The sequence below is a fragment of the Lotus japonicus genome, chromosome 1, assembly GCF_012489685.1.
Source record: "Lotus japonicus ecotype B-129 chromosome 1, LjGifu_v1.2".
Taxonomy (NCBI): domain Eukaryota; kingdom Viridiplantae; phylum Streptophyta; class Magnoliopsida; order Fabales; family Fabaceae; genus Lotus; species Lotus japonicus.
In genome coordinates this window covers 88,236,774-88,256,842 of record NC_080041.1, presented here as the reverse complement: position 1 = coordinate 88,256,842, position 20,069 = coordinate 88,236,774, and the positions used below count along the sequence as shown (strand labels likewise).

General features: G+C 36.7%; 2 protein-coding genes across 2 annotated transcripts; one reads left to right on the top strand and one right to left on the bottom strand.

Moving 5' to 3' along the window:
- The first annotated feature begins 8,169 nt into the window (after window positions 1-8,169).
- LOC130710592 (glycine-rich cell wall structural protein 1-like) lies at window positions 8,170-8,646 on the top strand. The gene has a single exon (XM_057559922.1). It carries the CDS (start codon window positions 8,170-8,172, stop codon window positions 8,644-8,646), a length of 477 nt encoding a protein of 158 aa, XP_057415905.1.
- A 998-nt stretch (window positions 8,647-9,644) lies between these two features.
- LOC130727501 (RNA-binding protein 208-like) lies at window positions 9,645-18,173 on the bottom strand. The gene is made up of 13 exons (XM_057578646.1): window positions 18,015-18,173; window positions 17,710-17,868; window positions 15,744-15,805; window positions 15,379-15,481; window positions 14,478-14,554; window positions 14,200-14,261; window positions 13,994-14,081; window positions 13,699-13,774; window positions 13,278-13,308; window positions 13,059-13,181; window positions 12,364-12,449; window positions 11,040-11,213; window positions 9,645-10,237 (listed from the first exon to the last, which is right to left on the bottom strand). The coding sequence occupies exons 2-13, from the start codon at window positions 17,821-17,823 to the stop codon at window positions 9,920-9,922; spliced, it is 1,314 nt and encodes a 437-aa protein (XP_057434629.1). The 5' UTR covers window positions 17,824-17,868; window positions 18,015-18,173; the 3' UTR covers window positions 9,645-9,919.
- Between the last annotated feature and the right edge of the window lie 1,896 nt (window positions 18,174-20,069).

Genomic DNA, 20,069 nt, shown 5'->3' with positions numbered 1-20,069 from the left:
TGTATCTTCTTCCATAGTTCCACCTCCAATCAACCCAATCTGCAGTGCTATGCTTAACGTGTTTTCCTTCCCTTTCTACCCACTCTGTTGTCCTTCTTCATCACCTTCCTTCCAATCAACCCTAGCTGGCTTACTTTTTCCACCCACTTATCAGCAATCCATCAATTGCGTCTTTTCCGATTGATCTAAGGCTTTCCTTTCCGCCGTCAGTTGTTGTTTGCCAGACGATTTGTATATGGTGGAACCATTCACGGTTCTACATCTCAAACTACCCACTGTTCATTCGTCATTCTTTCAATACTGTTCATTTTTGTACCTTTTCGCCGATTTCGTCATCGGATGCGTCGTCTGCCGCCGGTTCACATTAGTTGAGTACCACACAGCATGGATTGGTGGAGCCATATCAACAGGTTAGCTTGCCTATAAATACTCTCATGGTTTTTCTTTTTCCCATCCTGCAGCATATGCGTTTGTTGCTTTCTCACGTAGACATTAAGCTCAATTTTAGTTGTTACTGGCTTTTCTTTGTGCGTTTTTTTCTACTGCAATGGATTACTGGCTTGGCGTGGTAGGAGTAGATGAGATTTGAAGCAATTCTGGCTGGGCTGTGTGTGTTGGCGGTTAATTGCGTGGGAATGAAGGGCCAACCTGTATGCGTTTTTTAAAGTTTTGATTGTACCACCTTCTGATTTGTTACTCTCCCCCCGTCTTTCTTTTCTCCACAGTGATTTTATGTGTTTGAGAGATATTCTAGCTTTTTTCATATGTGAATTGGCACTTGGTGTGGACAATTCAAGTCCCATTATGAATTAAATTTGAACATTACTTCAGTCTTGCGTATTTTCTACAATCCTAAAGCAAGACGGTATTGTCATTGATGCTTCTATCTGGAAGTTTTTGCCTGTTAAATGACTATTAATTCTGTTATATGAGGGCAGGGATCAACTTACTGGATTTGCAGGAAGCCAAGTATATAGGTTAACACAAACTTTGATTCTTTATGTGCAACATTAGGAACAGTGTTTGATCAGAACTGTTCAACTTAGACAGTAACAGGTTTGAAGCTATATTGAGACAGACTTTTAAAAAGTTTCATCCCAATATTGAGAAAGAAAGGGAGGAGGAAAATAGATATAAACATGGAGGATTAAAAGAGTACATTAGGATCAAGATAGTGACTAATTTCTTTTGAAGCTAATACTGAAAATCCATTTAAAGAACAAATCAGAGCCAGTTATTCTTCATTTTCAGTTGTGTCTAAATTGCAGCAAAACAAAAGCTAGGAGGTGAAAATTCCTGACTTATGCGTTATGCAGATAATTAGGGGTTTGAAGTCATGAACTGTAGTTGATAAAATCTTTGTAACTATTTTAGTGTTAGTATATAGTTTTGTAAGACATCAAAACTTTCTTATATAGCTCAAATAAAAACTTCGTTAATTTCATTTGAGATTTTAAAAAAAAGTACTGGCACACACACTGATTCTTAATGGATAGAAACATTATTTTCTAATCTCCTTAAAGTTGTATGACATGTTTCCAAGTTGTTTAATTTTGTTGCTAATTTGGTTTTGTCAATCTCATACTGTTGTAAATTATGAACAACTTTAGGTAGGTAACAAGTTCCAGAAAGAAATATAATTAATTTTAATCTCCACATCCATTTCACCAATATCTTCTTATCATACTTTGCATTTGTCTTTCATTTTTGATACACACAATACCTTATAATCATTCAGGGGAATGTATTTTGATGAATATAGATAATAATTTAACTATAGATTTGATGTAGTTGTTATTTATGTAGTGGAGAAGAACATGATGAAGGTCCTACTCTTAAGAGTTGTTTGATGAGTAGTTATACAAAATATGATAGGATTAGTAATACAATCATTAGATAAATAACAAGAGTGGGAGAGAGAGTTGGAATAGCTTCAATACTAGAAAAGGTGGTAGTGTTTGGTATTAGGTAGTTTGGGTACGTGTGGAGTAGAAGCATCTCTAATTAGGGTTGATAAGATGATAGAGAGCTCAGTCATTAGGGGTAAAGTAAGACCTAGGGAAAATTAAGGCAAAGTCTTTAAGAGAGATTTAGAGGTAAATGACCTATGCAAAAACTTAATATATGACAAAGCTTTATGGCTAGAGTGATTCATATAGCCAGCCGTGGGAAAAGGCTTTTTCTTTGTTTTATATTTTTTCATTTATTTATGAACTAGAAGGGTTTTATATTCTTGTGGTGCAGGTAATGTTTTATGCTCTGCACTATATATGGCAGGTGAATAGTTATAATTTTTTAGTCCAATTAGGATTAAGTACAAAATCAAAGCACATTACTGTCATGCAAATAATAATAGAACTGCTATGCAAATGTTTGTGGATTACTTCAGGGGAGCATTGGATCCTAAAACTCAGTTGATCCTTTGAATAATTCATGTTAAATAAAGGATGTTGAGCAGTCAAGGGCTCACAAATATAGGCAAGTAGACAATGTGATGCTTCGTTATATGAGCATGTGTTTTTTTCTGCTGTCTCAATGTTCTCTTAAGATTTTTTGTCCATTTATATTGCTTTATTTTTGGACATGAACTCTAATGGGTTTTCCAGTGAATTATTATAACCAGCCTGCTGTGATTGGTTCAATTTTTTAAAATAATCCGATTGTTTGGTTAATATTTTCAAATTTATTTTTTACTTGTCTAAACTATGTTTCGTGAAGGGGGTTTCTGTGCAAAGGGAAGAGTTTAATTGAAGGTTGGTTTACTCAAGTTCCATGGGTCATGGCTCTCTTCCAAAGTGTGTTTTTCAATTGGTATTAGTTGCTGCTTAAAAGATAAGGGTGGGAGAGGTGGGTAATGTAAGCTTTGGGTTCAAGAATTAATCAGTCATTTGATCCTTCAAAAAAAATATTGATTTTCTACTAATTTTGTGACTAACCTATGTGTTTCCCCTCTAGAAATTTATTTAGCATCATTTTCATTTTTTCCAATGTATAATTCTATTGATTCTTTAATAATTTCTGATAAAAAGCTCCAAATTAGAGAGAGATAGAGAGAGGGCAAATTATATCCAGCTGATTTATCAACAGTCACTTCCAAAGCTTTGTACTTCCTGTTTTCTGCCACACACATAAATCATGAGTGTAGCATATCTCATCTGTTATATAAACACAGATTAGAGAGATTGCTTATCATTACTAATTTCTTTGTTTATGTTCTGCAGAGTGTGAGATTGATTTATTGCTTTTAAAAAGTCAATTTATGAGACGGAGCATTCAAGGGAGTTCAAGTGATTTGGTTACCGGGTATATGGACTATGGAGTGGATGCCATCATAGAGCAGTGAAGAGGAAAAGAAGTAGGAACAAACTTCTACCAGAGATAGAATCAATTGCTTTCTTGATCTAGGTTTCTCCTTCCTCGACCTTTCACATTTTTTCTGTGAATTTAATTTACATTATGAATTCATTATTGATTTGGGTTCATGGAAAGTTCATGAGTTCTAAGTGAAAGTAACATAATCTCCTAGGATGAGAACTAACTAAAGAAAGAAGAAAAAATAAAAGGCAAATTTTAAGCTATTCTATGAATGATCAAATTTGAGAGCAAGTAAAAACAACTAAGCGTCATTGCGGCAAGCAAGAGATATAAGGTGAAGTAGAAAAGCTAAAACTAAGATATGGCCAACAAAATCAGAACTGATATCACAGTTTGCCTTCTTAGAGTCTCCATATCGTGTTTGATGTTGGCAATATATTTTCATGCTGTAAAGTTCCTACATTTATATCTTGGACCCCCCACCCCAAATTGACCCTCCGTGGTAGGTTCTCATTTTAACTTCCTGGGTTGCATAATGTATTGCACTTTTGAATTTATGCTTTTCATTTCTATAACTCCTTATGCACAATGTTATATCAAATATTGAGAAGAAAATTGATCAGAAAGTGACTGAGCTACAAAATAGGCAAGTAACTGCACTTCAGTTAGAGGATAAAGTGAGATCTTAAAATGGTTTGATGTCTGTCATAGACCAGTGTGTGTAGTGTGTGATTCTATGTCTTTAGAGAAGTAAATATGTATTATATTTTTATAAATTAGAACTGGCAATGTTTCTGAAATTTAATGGTGTATTGCAGAAATTGAAGCTCTAATGCATGAACTTGATGAGGAAGAGATGCAAATGGATGAATTAGCAAAGAGGACTATAGAAGTTGAAAGAATCCACTCCTTGAGATGTTGATGCTGCTAAACCTGTTGAAAATGGCTCATGACAAACTGCAGTTGTTAAACGTGATGAAAATATTTATACAAATATCGAATAGTTGGTTGGTTGTCTCATAAAACTATTGTTAGATAGGGATAATGAGTAATAACTTTAGTGTGATGGTGTTAGATGATCATACATGAGAGAATTTGATAAAGAGATATTTGAAGGAAAGTGATCATGAAAAGACTACATCTTCTCATTTGATATTGTGCTGAAAGACAAAAGACTTTGACTTGATATTCATGCAATGAATAATATTGTTAAACTATATTTCACCTTTATAAAAAAAATTTACTTTAGTAAAGAGATATTAAGTGTGAATATCACATAAACTCTAATTTCGAAATTTCAACTTTAATCTTTGGCCAAGGTTAATCAACTTTTTGATTGTGTGATTGCTAAATCATTGTCTATACTGTTATGCTCTCTCTTTTTTGTTTAATTAGCTAACAACCGACAAACTTTCAAATAGCTATGTGAACAACACTGTTTTTTAATCTTATCAGTTTTGTGTGACATCATTAAAATCTTCTAGGTAGAGAGATGTTTGAGCTGAGTCAAATTGAACAATTTTGGTCTCTAAAAGAAAGTTGTTTCCAGGGTGAGTTGTTTTTTTAGCTACCATCATAATTAAAAACCACAAAAGCACACATAACACACCTATACTAATTGGAGTGATTATGGCTAGACCAGTACAGGTTAACAGAATAACAATAAATTGCTGCAAAAATCTTTGGGCAATACCTACGGAATTTAAGAAACCAAGAAATCTAATTGGATTTGGAACTTTAAGGATTTAAGTGCATGTAACTTCACTTTTAAGGAACTAGGATCACGTCTTTTGCATTTTAATGCATGTAGGCTCATTTGCAAGCTCATGGAATAATTTTTTTATGACACTTCTTATCCACGTCCACCTTAAATATACACGAAGAGAAAATAGAGAAATGTGTGAAAATGAGATAGGAAAGAAAGTGAGATATGAATAAATCATTACTCTTGGATATGTATATAAATATTTTCTTTTAGTTTCAAATATCTCCCTCACAATCTAATATGTTATTACATTTCAGCCAATTTTTCATATTTTACAGTAGAGATTGCACCAAAGTGTAAGTCGACATGGGGTCAAACACAATTAACATTTGAAACTCATATTATTCATATATATAAGAAAGATAAAACATTTAAACATAAACATAAGATAATAATGATATATAAGTGTTTGACTAATTAAAATTGTATGTCTTAAAAAATACATACTTCTAAATAAGGGTTAATCATCTAATAGGTCCCTGTCTTTGTCTCGCCGTCTGAAATTAGTCCCTCCCCGGAAAATTTGCAAATCTGGGTCCTCTTATTTGTAAAGTGTGTGGAGCAGGTCCTCGCCGGAGGCCGGAGCTCCGGCGAGTGATGAATTGGTATGCTGACTGGATAAATGAGGCTGACGTGTCAAGGAAAAAAAAATAAAAAATTAAAAAAATTTACAAATCAGTTATATTTATTTAATTGACCCCTAATTAACCCTAAAAACTAACTAGTCCTAATTAACTTACTAACACTAATATGATTAACAAAGATTGTTTCCCCCAATTAGAAAACCTAATTTCCTAATTCCTGTAGAACCCAGAAATTCATTTCCTCCTCCTTCATCTTTTTATTCTTCTTCTTCATCATCACCAAAGGACCCATGAAAACCCAAACACCATCTGCAACCCCCACCCCAACACCACCTTCTTATTCTTCTTCTAAAGACAGTGATTGTTTGTGAGAGAAAAAGGAAAAAGAGGAAGGAAATGGCGATGCCCTTCAAATCCTTGCGTCGCCGCCGCAAGTCAACTTCTGCCGCCCTCGCGCCGCCGTGTCACCGCTCCTCTCCTCAGCCGCGTCGCACACGCTCCAGGTGCAGATCCAGCCACACCAACGCCCCACAGCCGAGCCGCGTCGCACATGCTCCGCGTTTCCAGATCCGGGTTGCCAAACAACCCAGATCCGACCCGCGACCTAGGTGGGGGTTGAAGCCAATATGTTTGCAGATTTGGAGTGGTGCTTGAGGCGGAGGTGTGGTAGCTTTTGGAGTTTCGGTTGCAGGTTCAGGTTGCAGGTTGGGTTGGGTTGGGGATGGGGGTTTCGGTTGGGAGAAGGAGAAGGAGAAGGAGAAGATGATGTTGCTGTTTTGTTGTGTTTCTTCTTGTCTGTGTTGCAACTACTACTTATGTTCTGCTACCTCCATTTTTGTCTGTATTGCAAATACCAAACGTTGCAGGCAGTGGGGAAAATAAGAGGAAAAGAAAGAAGATATGTGCTACAGTGAGGAGGAGGAACAAAACCACCACCATTTCTGGGTTTCTTGGCCACCACCAGCACTTATGGGTTTCTTTTTCTTGTTCTGTTTATGTTTGGGGCGGTTATGGTGGGGATGAGGTTTTGTTTTCTGGATTTTGATTATTTCTGGACTTAGTTATGATGATGAAGACCCTGGGAAATTAGATTTGGTGTTTTTGGGATTTTATTGTTTATTGTTGGGGTTATAATTTTTTGAAGAAGATGATGAAGAAAATGAAGATGAGTAATTTATTTTGTTAATTGATTATATTTTTTAATTTAATTTATTTTTCTGATGTGTAATTTATTTTTTATTTTTTATTTATTTTTAAAATCCACGTAAGTATTATTATCCCAGTCAGCATGCCTATTCATCACTCGCCGGAGCTCCGGGCTCCGGCGAGGACCTGCTCCAGACATATTGCAAACGAGGGGACCCAGATTTACAAATTTTCCGGGGAGGGACTAATTTCAGACGGCGAGACAAAGACAGGGACCTATTAGATGATTAACCCTCTAAATAATTGTAGTTTTTTTTTTGAAAGATAAAGGAATATATAATCATAACCACAAAAAACCCCTAAGGACAGCACCCTTAGGGAGGAAAGAGCCCCAAAAAGCGAGGAATCTAGAAGAACAAAATATAACCCTTCTATGCCGAAAAAAGGGATCAACACTGACCTAACAACCAAACCGGACATCAATGGGAAAACAAAAACACACCCAAGGACAGCCCCAAAACATAGCCCGAAAACTACACAAATCAAGCCTTGAAGTGATCTTCGTATACCTTTTCCAAACCTCGAATAGCCTCTACGTCGCTTCCCTCAAACTCAAGCCCCAAAACCTTGCCAAGAAGCCACGACTTTTTTGACCGAGAGAAGTGAGAGCCACCGCTCGCCGGAACAGAAGCCAACGAAGCCAAATGGGAAGAGCCCTCGTCGACACCCCGCACCGCCACGCAAGCCAGGGGGCTAGTTAACAGTGAAGTTCGTGAAAAATTATCCGTGCATCGTATGGACAAACGGGGATAATCCTAGTGGAACTAAAATAGCACCCGTGCGCCATAGGAGGAATAAAATACTAGTTAAATGTACATGATCGATCGTGGAGACATGTTTGCTATACACATATATAGCTGAACAGCTGATGATTACATGCATACATATGCTAAAACAAAATCCCAATGAATATACAACAAGATGATCTTTTTTTTTAAATGGAATGAAATCCGCGCGCATATATTTTGGATCCATAAATATCTGTGATATATAGACAACTGAAATAAACCAATAATATACAATAATATAATAGTCACAATAGAATACATGAGGAAAATAAAAACTCAAAAACACGATTCTGTGATCCCAACTGAAAATAGTGACTAGCTTCTTCATATAGCGTGTTGGAGGTAGAGGACAGTTGGACAATTAGACAGCTAATGCGCGTGCGTGTTTTCGATATATATAACCTCACCACTCTCCTATGTTTCTCATTAGTTGATGCAGTACTCTTAAATAGTTACGAGCTTATAATTCAGCACTAATAATTGTTTCTTTCTCCCTCGTACGTAGTACAATATGAAAGTTGTTACAAGTAATGGCAATGTCCAGGTTGTGTTTGCCACCTTGTGCATTATTCTACTTGCTACTGTGTTATCAGTAGAAGGGCAAAGGCGCATTGGTAACACTCTTGGTAACGCTGTTAAAGGTGTAGGTAATGTTGTTGGTGGCGTTGTTAAAGGTGTAGGTAATGTAGCTGGTAGCACTGTTCAAGGTGTAGGTAATGCTGGTGGTGGCGCTGTTAAAGGTGTAGGTAATGTTGTTGGTGGCGCTGTTAAAGGTGTAGGTAATGTTGCTGGTAGCACTGTTCAAGGTGTAGGTAATGCTGCTGGTAGCGCTGTTAGAGGTGGCACTAATGCTGTTGGTAGCGTTGTTGGAGGTGGAGGTCGCATTGGTGGACGTGCTAGAGGTAGCCTCAGTGGTGGTGCCGGTGGTAGTGGTGGAGGAGGGGCTGGAGGAGGAGGAGCTCGCACAAGTACAGGTGGGAAGCATTAGTATTGGAGTATGAGGAGGGGGTGGAGTGGGAGCAAGTGTTGGTATAAGTGGAGGCGCCTGATTTGGTGCTGGAGCTGGTTCAAGTGGTGGCTAGTAGCTTGACTATTTCTATGTGTGTGGTGATTGGGAGTTACTGTTCAATTTGTTTTTCTACTTTCTGTTTCTGTTTGTCATTTTTTAATCAAGCCATAATTAATGGCTCTCACCATTCTATATCTATATCACATGTAATGTTATGCTTGAAATCTGTTAGAATTTGTGTTTAGAATGCTGATTTGAATTTAGTGTGTTATATTTTATTTAAGGGTTGTCTTAATAAGCATTGACAAAAATTGGATTGAATAACCTTGATGAAGTGTTTCAATCATATTGTAACACATATCTTTATAATTTCCAACTCATTTCATTATTATTTTTATTTTAATAATATTCACTTATTTGGTACTGGTCCCTGATTTAAATTATCACTGAAATGGATCCCTTAGCCTTCCAAAAAAAAAACTGAAATGGATCCCTTAATTTGTTATCATGTGAGGTTTTCTATTTTGAAAAGGGATTTTAGAGTCTTTGAAAAGCAGTTAGTTTTCTATTTTGTAACTTTCTGAGCCAAAACACATTTTTCAATCAAAACGTGAAGGCATGTTTTTTGTTCTATTGATATTTAACTAAACAAAACTTGACACAAACATATCTAGAATTCTAAGTGAAAATAACAGCAAATCTAAAAGGGTGCAGTTTTGAAGAGCACCGAGTACTAACTAACTGCACCATTTCAGAATCTTGGTTGAGAAATAAAGAAAAACGTACTCCTCAGTCCTCAGGAAAGAAACTCTAGCATTTTATATTAAATGTTTACTATTTTATTATCGCTGAACAAACTCTCCAGAAATTTATCACTGCAGATATAGCGTATAGCGTACTAGCGCATCAGTATTTGATTCACGAAGAAGCAAATATTACGCCTTTCACAGATTAAAAGGAAAACAAGAAGCATAAAATTATCAACATGAACTTGTCTTAATATTCAATAAATATACAAAAACAATAATAAAAACTACTTAAACATGAAACTCTCTCTGCCCTTTCTAGAAAAACATAGATACCTTTTTTGGAGTCATCAAACCCTCGGAGTAGATCAAACAATACAAATTACAACACGACATAAATATTAAGTACATAATCATCAAGCCACAATACCTCAATAAAAAAACCCAGTTTGAAAAGGACAAGCTATTGTGTGGAAGCAAAGATAAATGTGATCCGCATCAATACCTCAACGATAGTACATAAGCTGCTGTCTTGATGAATTACCAGCATATCCATCATACATGGCTTGAGATGCCCCGGTGTTGATGCCCATTGAAGCGGGGGCTAGGCCGTGTTGGCCGGTCATTTGCAGAAGAGCTTGACCTGAAAGGCCAGATACAGCAGCCTGACTCAGGGCCAATTGGCGCTGATAGGCCAACAACTCGGCAGGAGAATAGCCCTGGTTCATCCCTGCAGTGGGAAGTATTTGATATGGTTGAGCAGCAGGAGGAGGTAGTGGGTTTGAAGCAGTTCCCGGAGGAGTTGGTCTGCTACCCCATGAACACTGCACAAATTAAGTGAACTAGATTTTAGTCACATGAAAACATACTACAAGCCTTTAAAAATAGGCAAGGTAGAAAGATTTAGCATTTAATTTGTAAAATGATGCTCTTATCGCATCCATATTTTATAATTTCCCATCAATATATCACCCAAAGACGACCTCCATCACACCTATCAGAGGTTGTTCACAGAGGTCGTTCACATTACTTCTTTTCAGTGGAATTTGATAGGTACCAGCAATTAACAACAAGAAAACTGAATGTATTGTTGATGAAGATCCCTAACCTGCCCAACGTAGGACTTAGGAAAATAGAGCTAAGAGATACAAGGTAGTAGAGACTTTTGATAGGCTCAACTCTCCCCTAAACTGATCCCAATTTCCAGAATGAATCCCTCTTGTAACTATCCTTTCCTTTTATAAGAAAGGTAACTGTCCAGCTGTTATAACTTCCCCTAACTAATTGACAGCTGACACAAACCCACTAATTGACAGCAACCTTCTAACTGATTCAGCTCATTCACTAACATCCTGACTAATACAATGATCTGTTAAGATCCTCCCTCAAATGTTCAATCCAACAGTTAAGCCATTAGTTGGCCTAATATCTAATTGTATCAGAAGTGACATAGTAGGAGGCATGGATAGATACAAGCATGTTTGTGTCTGTATGAGTAACAGCTATTAGCAAGAAAAAAAAAAGCAAGACTTACATCTACTCTGCAAAAAGGATAAACATCAACCCCAATACTGAAATGTCAATTAATTAGTCGACCAGATAAGCAACAAGTGAAAAACTTCTCACCTTCATAGTCTTCCCACGAACTATTCTGCCATTAGCCACCTGAATGGCCAATGCTGCTTCCTCATGAGTGTTGTATCTGACAAATCCAAAACCCTTATCCCGCTGAATTCGGACCTCCTCAATCACCCCAGCCCCCAGTGCATGGAACTGACAATGGAGTTCAGCTTGCGTTACCTGTGACCACAAACCAAAAATTTAGAGACAGGACAGGTTAAACATCAAGAAGTTTTGTAATAAGCAATTCATGATTTGTGATCATTTGCGAGACTATTATGACAATCAATCAGAGAAATACAATTCCATACAGTAGCAGATTTAACATACATTCATCAATAAGTAAATGCAAGAAACAAGTATTAAAATGCCAAAAATGGTTTTTACAAGGAAAACAAAATAAACCAGACCCCAAACAAAAAACTCCTAGTTGAGACTTGAGCCTAGTCAAACTATCAGTCAAGTCAGCACCAAGCACAAATCACGCTTGAAATTTGAATACACTAATTTAAATTCAAGACACTTATAATCCTTGGCAAGCCTAGGCATGCAATGTGTCCCTAACCACATGTAATTAGGCACTCCTACAGCTGCAAAGATTGCAGCCGAAAACTATCTTCCATTTGCTATGCAATTTTTCAGGCACTTTGGTTTTATTAATGTGATGAAGGTTCACAGCATAAGAAGCCCTTGGTTACTAAGTTCTATGTTAGGAGGAATAAGAAGAGTAAGACTTAGAAGGCTATTTCTAAGTCATAAATAGAATAAGAGAAATGAACTATGTTAGTTACTTTTAAATACAAGCTGTTGACAGTTGTAATTGCTGATGTCATGTTATTCTGTTATAGTTAGTTCTATGATTTGTATAAATAGGGAACTGCTCATTCTGTTAGAGCAGTTATTGATTGGGTAGTTGTTTGGGAGATTCTGGATCTCGAATTCCAGTGGTTAGGGTTCTTGTTAGTGTTCTTGATTCTTCTGTGTAATTCCTGAGAATTCAACCTCAGTTCTTGAGGATTGAGTCTCTGTTTTCTTCAATAAATCAGTAGCAGTTCTGTGAGTTCATCATAATGTTGAGCTGACAGTGGTAAAGCAAAACTAGAAATACAAAGGTAATTCAGATATATATATGTGTGTGAGTGTGTGTGTCATTGAAAATTTGAAATATATGCATGCCCTTAATAATTCCTCCAAAATTATGCTTAGAGCCAATATTAACAAACCAATCCCATTCCAGTTAATACATAAATATATTTTCATCTTTGTGAATAAAGAAGAAATTAAAAGATTCACACTGTAATATTTCATTCTTTCAATTCATTTAACTTACATCATGGGGAAGGTTGCCGACATAAACTGTGGTATATGAAGGATTGTTTTCAGGAGCCTCCTCATTGTTATTATCCTGACCTCCATCTGTAGAACACACAAAGAAAAAGGGAATTATAACTATCCGTCAGCAATCCTAAAGTTCCGAACTTGTCTACAAAAATGCATAGGAAACGGGGAAGCACTCAAGGCATGGGGCTAAAGGAGGTCCCAATTCTGAACTAATTCCAGTCACCGTAATCATTAGTTACTCCATAAACTTAGCAACAGAAACACTGTGCCACAGAAGTAGTAAAACATATTGCATTTGTGAAGTCTAACTCAAACTAAGTTAGCTTTGCTATTTGTATCAATCCAGGCCTTTCTTCTCTACTCTTTCCCTTTTGAACACATTATGATAACAATACATAATACCAAAAGCCCAATATACTAACAAAGCACACATCAAAACTGACTTCATACACATCAAGCAAGTAGAAATCCAGAGGCATTTACTAGAAGGTGAGGCTTTTGTCTTTTGTCTAACAAATATGGGCTGCCCAAATACACACGCTATTTTTATTCTTTATAGGAGTGGTCCTAATATAGCCCAAATCTTGAGAAGTATACAAATTTAAACTATAAACTTCATCTTTATTTTCATGGTTTTACAAATATGGGCTCAGGCGCATATCTTCTTAGAAAGGAATAGGATACCTGAAGATCCATTAGTAAGCACGACAGCATTTTGATTGTCACTGTTCTTCTCTTCACTAGAGCTTCCACCAGCACCCTTAGTTGCCCAGTTGCATCGTATTTGCCTATTTCCCAGCCATTTACCTATTAAATACAGAAAATACCAAAAGTTGGTAGGAACAAAGCAAATGACAACAGAAGCCGGGAACAAACAGCATGGGAGATAATAAAATGCCTAACCCGTCATATCATTTATGGAACTTTGAGCATCCTGCATATTGATTGCACAAAGACATATCATTTTACTAATTCAACACATAATCAACAAACATGGTGATACAACTGGCACCAAAAATGAGAAAGAAATCAGACTTAAGGAAAGGATTATTCAGTGCTGTATAAAAGTAGGTGCAGACTCATATGGATACAAACTCCCATAATTTGAGGTTCTGGATCTCTCCTCAACAAGTAACACACTGCCTAATATAGCCTATAGCCCCTTTAGCACCTTCTAAGAGCTCCCTAATTAACCACATTAAGCAGTCTGTAACAAAATTCTAACTGTACAGAACCAGAGTCTTCAGCCTATTTGGGCATCATCACTAGCTAGCCCACTAACACCTAGTTTCCAGTATATTCCAGTATATGGAATGAGAAATACCTGATGATCACGAAAAGAAACAAAACCATATCCTTTTGAGCGACCAGTTTTGTGATCCCACATAACCCTTGCATCACTGTCAATAATAAGAGAGAAGATGGAAAAGTAAGTTTTGCAAACAAAAATATCTTGCAGGATTCGGTAACTCGTCGAAAAGTAAATTCCCCCATATCAACTATCTTTCTTCAACTTCTCACCACTAACAATGACTAAAACAGTTGCTAGCAAAAAGAAGTACCTTGCACTACAAAAAAATGCAACAAAGAAAAAAAAAACAAAGCAATGAGGAACTCACGAACAACTAGGATAGACTGAGAAGCAAGCAAATAAAGTTGCATCAGTAACCTCTGGACTCAAATCACCAACAAATACATTGAAGTGACCTGATGATTTTAAACTAAAATTAAAAAAATATACAAATGAAAAAAAAAAACAAAAAAGATGCCCCCAAGAAGCAAAATAGTCAAAATCAACAATAAACAGCATGTGCTTAAAAGTAACCTGAGGTATCCTCCCTACTGCTATTGGCATATGCCCAATTGACCTTAAGTGCTTGCCCATATCTGCAAAAGGAAATAAAAAGAAAATAAACTAATGTGAAGTTGCCAACAGTAGAGAAAAACTCCAAGGAAATTGTAATATTGCATAATTAAAACAACATCTGTTATCTGTAGACTGTAGTCATTCCAGAAAATCCAGATGCAGAATGCCTTACAGTTAATATTCTACGCAAAGATGCCACAGAACCAGAATAAAAATCTATTAAAGATAATGCTTACAGTTGTCGTCCATGCAATGTCATTATGGCAAGGGCTGCAGATGCTCGATCATGGTAGTCCACAAAACCATAAGAGGACTGTAAGAGTAATTTCACAATAAAAAAGGCAAACAAGTCAGCCGAGACCAAAAGGTAGAGCAAAGATAGTAGGGATAAGGGCAAGGAAAACCATATAATATATAGTCAAGTACAGATACTAAACCAAGAGTTACTGTTGGGGGAATTATACTATGAACCACATAGCAGGACTGATTATACTGCCAATTGACATAACACAAAAGCAAGATGTAACGAAATTGATGCTTCTCACTCTCAAGCTCTCAATTTTAACCTTTAAGCATGCAAAACTCCTAACTAGAGAAGCCCATCTTACATTGTCAAGGTCGGTATAGACAACTTGTCATAAAGATTAAATAATAAATTACGTTAAAAGGAGAAGGCACTAGTCCTACAACCCCATCATTCATCACAGCAAGAGAGGATTCTAATTTCTAAAGAAGGAAGGCAATGGAAAAACTAATTCTCTGTTAGTGAAGGCCAGCTTCACCAAACTATTTTTGTACTGATATACATTCTTTTTCTTAATATGAAACATATCATTTAAGAACTCCATGAATGAAAACCTATTACCTTCATAGAATAAATATCCCAAGAGTTCCCTAAAAAATAATTCTGAGTGCAGTCTAAACCCTTATGCAAAGCAGAAATTAAAATAAGAAAAAAAAACTTACTCATCAGTACAAATAACCAACATATTCATTTTTTAGGAAAAATAGCAAAATTGTTTTATTTATCACTTTATTGAAACAAGGCTAGTTAAAAGAGGGAAATTGTGGGAAAAAGTACTAAAATGTTAATAGTGATCACTAACAAAGAAAATTGAGTTGAATATCAAAACAAACCTTTTCTTTTCTTATGAGCTTGCACCCAGCAAGAGGGCCAGCACTCTGAAAAACTTCTGCGAGAAGCTTATCGGTAACATTTACATGAATATTTCCTACATAACTGAAAGCATGCATTTTCTGATTAGTTAGCTGTCAAGGTGAAAAACTAGACTTCTTCAGGTAGGGATTATTTAATATCATATTGAACATGATTGGTATCAAATTTATCTCAGACATTCAGATCAGTTATGAATACCATTGTGTAAAGAAATTTGCATTTACAGTCTGATTTTAGGTATCTAATAGAAAACTGCCATACCTGGGCACAAAAATGAAACTACGGACAGAAAACATCTAAAAGCATAAAGAAATCTAACACTCACACACTACGGCAAGAAGAAGCATCAAAACCAGGAGGCAGATTTCCACTTGGAACGGGCTCCATCTGCAAATTTCCAGAATGAAAAAGAATAAACATAACGGAGTAAATAAAGTAAGGTTCAAGAAAGAAAAACCTTTAGGAAGCTGCCTTATCAGAAATATGACGAAAATGAAAAGTAGAAGAGAGAGAGAGAGAGTGAGAGAAAGAGAATGGTCAATAAAGTTAGCTCTGAAGAATCTGAGAATGATTGCATTATCTGAATTTAGCTACACTAAAATATATTTAGTGTTTGCACTTCTAACAGAGTCTAGAACCTTCGTATGATAACTGACTAAGACTAACAAGTAATAACTAACATATTCTGTCACCCAGATTCTGTTAGAGACACTAACTGAGCTTATGAGCTGTTCCTGACAAGCTACCAACTGTTTGACTAAAATCATTCATGTGTCTTCCCCCAATATAAGTTATATTAGACCCAAAATTCCACCTTCATAGCAACCACCCCTGAATTTCCACCTTATTGCGGCCACTCTAGGCTTCCCTTATTGCAGCCATTAGTTTTACAAATTCTATTGGTTCATATCTTCATGACAGAACATCAAAGCCTCTATGACCAAGTGGTCTGGAGTTCAATCCTCATTTCTCTCACTATTCTAATAAAAAGCTGAATTTGAGCACATGTTAGGTGGACTTATGCATTGTCCACTCTTTAAGCTCAATGGACTATTGCGTGAGGGGGCGTGTTGGAAATATAACATGAAATCATTCATGTGTCTTCACCCAATAGCTTAAGCCTTTGTGATAGTTGGTTCATGACATATGTTGAGACTTGAGATCCAACATTGATTAGAGATATGGAGATAACAGTTCTTATAAAGACTTTGCCAATCCTACCTTGAAAGCCAGCTTTAAGGCTTCAGTTCAGCCAATCCCAAATTCATATAAGGTATCCAAACCTATCCTAGATCGATATTAATTATTAGGCTAGCCACGTCTTTCCAAAAGCCAACATGGCCCCGTGGATTTCCTGGTACAATCTACCTGGCCGTGTGGCTTTTTCATATCTTCACGCTCCATATGTCTAGTCCTAGGCGTGAGGGGGTGTGTTGAAATCCTACTCAATTAGAGATATGACCAAAGTAGAGCTTATAAAGGCTTCCGCAATGCTCATCTCATGAGCTAGCTTTTCAGGCTGAGTTAGACCTAGCCTAGATTACATACACTAACATATACTCTAATAAGGCTTAAACAAACTCATAGAGGAGAAAAGAATTTAAACTCTATTATTATTAGTAACGGAATGAACTGTTTCTTATATGACTCTTAGTTAACAAACCAAAATATCGACTAAAAGGGTAAATCAATCAATTGAGTAAAACAATACTATCTCATATCAAACAAATATTTGTTGCTTTTTGTGTCTATAGGTGAAACATTCTTGACATATTTTAATAAACTCAAACTGCTTAAAGAAGTTTCGAAAAAACTGCTATCCATTGATACATCAAATACCTAAAAAATTGGATAAAAATAATTGCAAATCCAACAAATGAATTCGTCTCCTCTACAATGAGAAATAAATGTACTTTGACTTTCGAGAGAGAATGTAAAGTTTGTTCAAAATTTACTTTCTTGCTCTTTCAATCAAGGCCGCCAAAACGCATCCCTACTTAATCCAAAACAAATACTACAAATAACACGCCATTCAACAATACAAGCAACAATTATATCAAATTAACCATTAGAAGAGATAACTGCAACAACAACAACAACAATCATAAACGAGTAAAAGCAGGCATCATCAGAATCAAAATAGTTGCAATGACAACAATACAATAGAATAGATCAGTGCAAACTAGTTACATGAATTGTTAAAAATTGTCCGTACATTCGTGTGCCCTAATTTCTTAGTTTACAGGAAATAGAAGAACGCGAGAAAAAAGTGATGATTCTGAAAGGTTGACCTGAGACATGGCAGCGGCGAGCATGCCAGGGTGGTACATCTGCTGCTGCTGAAGCAAAGCTTGCTGCATGAGGGCTTGTTGTTGTTGTTGCTGCAACTTCAGCCTCTGTTGCATGTTCCGCTCGGTCACACACGAATCCTAATCCCGCGATTCAGATTCCTGATTCACAAAAACACAAAAATCAACCGCGCACAGATTACAATTTCGAAATTGAAAGAAATCATGATAATAATGATAAATTGATGAAGATGATGATCGTGAATCAGAGATTGAAATTGAAATCTGGAGGGGAAATACTCACTCACCGTGATTGATTAATCTGAGTCTGAGAGAAGAGAAAGGTGAAGAGGGTGTGGTGGCTGGTCCCAAATTGGCTTCTCTCTCTTGTCTGTCTCTCACTACTCGAAAGGCAATCTCAATCGATATCCATCCACTTCCAGACGAGTGTAATTCAACCCGTGGGTGTTCTCATCGGGTTAAACCCGTTTACCTACCTATACTCTTCTTTTTATATCTTTTTTTTTCGATTTTTTAATGAAAACAAATATTAACATAGATACGACCAAAAAATGTGTCGATTTTCCACAACTTTTCTTTTTCGGTTCCATGAAAAAATAATTTCACACAATTTTAAAATACCTGTAATTACAAAATAATAATAATAACAGTAATAGGATAAAAAATGAGTTTTTTTTTACATCGGAAAGATAAATTGCACCTCTCAAGGTCGGGTTGTCCAAAAAATCACTACCGACAGAATTCTGATTCAACCGATAAAACCGTCACCCGAAAAACTGAATTTGAATAACCCGTAGCTACTAATTGGTCGGTGAGAATTGACATAGAGAGACCTCTTACTTCTACTTGTTATTCACCTTAGATGATGTGGCATCTTTGCTTCACATCCCTGTCACTTGGAGGCGTTTCACGCTTCCAATGGTCGAGCAACCTGAGGTAGTCACTAGTTTGGCTTAGTTTCTTGGTGCCTCTATAGAGAAGTCATTGGCGGAGGTGCATAACACTATGGGTTCACGTCTGGTACTTGTGGCTCCAAGGGCGGTACAATGACACAATTGCAGATTTGGTTCTCTTTTGAACTTTACATTCTTATGTGTTGTTTCAATATGTACATTCACATTCTCATGCACATGCATGTTCATATTATCGATAGGTGGTTGGAGCATGCCACAAGGGTCGTTCTCCTATAGCTCATCGATTGCACCCTTTTTGCTGACAACAATCAGACATATATAGACATCTCATGCCTATCACTATTTCAAGATCAATAGAGTGTTGAGACATATGCATGGGGAGGCACCACCCTTTTATATTTGTATGAACATTTTGGTGAGCTTGAAAGGTACAAAACATATAGCGGGTTACATGACTCTCATGTAGGCAATTCTTAGTATGGAGTTGAAATTTTTATTATTTAATTGCGGACCTTATATCTTATACATTTGCATGTTCATATTACATGCATGAATATATTAGAGCTTCCCTACGTCCATTGTCTTCAAGGGTGTTTGAGAAAATTACATGAAGCACAAGCTCAGAGCAATCTAGTGGGCACACGTGAGGGTCGTGGTCTGGTTCATGAGAGACAACTTTATTTCGATGACATGGATCTGAACATCGTCACTTGACAATCATATGTTAGGAATAGAGAACGTAATCCATGGCAGCTCATCTCATTGTACTCATGTACATTCGTTATTCACATATCATATGACCTCATCGACAGAGAGAGTGCTCATACAATTTGAGCACAAGAAGGGGATCCCTTATTCCCCTCATGCCATTACTCACACACCACTGGGATACGAGTTACGTGTCATACACCATTCAAGCCATTGATTGAGGGGCTCCTGCTTCGCTTTCAGCAATGTGCTTACCCAAATACCTGGCATGGTATTGTCGGATATCACATCCTCCCCATGTACTTAAGAGCACACGAGGGCTTGATAATGTTTATGAAGCGAATGGTTTTTTCAGGGCAACTTACTTTTATCTATCATGCTTCAATCTACAATACACTCATTCTTATCTAATATGAAATTACGTTTTGCTCAAACTGGGCGGGTACATGCAAGTGTAGCATTGGTTGGCGATGGCGCTAGAGCAAGAACGTGGAGCACCTTCGGATGGCACATAGTCGATGACTTTGATGCATAATGCATTGGGCTTTGTTACACAAAGTACGATGGTCGATGACATATCTCAGAAAGAGGAAAGTTTACGGCGCATCCAACTCGATAATATTAATGTGTGCCACCAAATTTTTAAAAAGTCAATAGATTTCTAAGTACATTTCAGGAACTTAAGTTCTCAGATTGTAGCTAGAAGCTTCCTTCGTAACC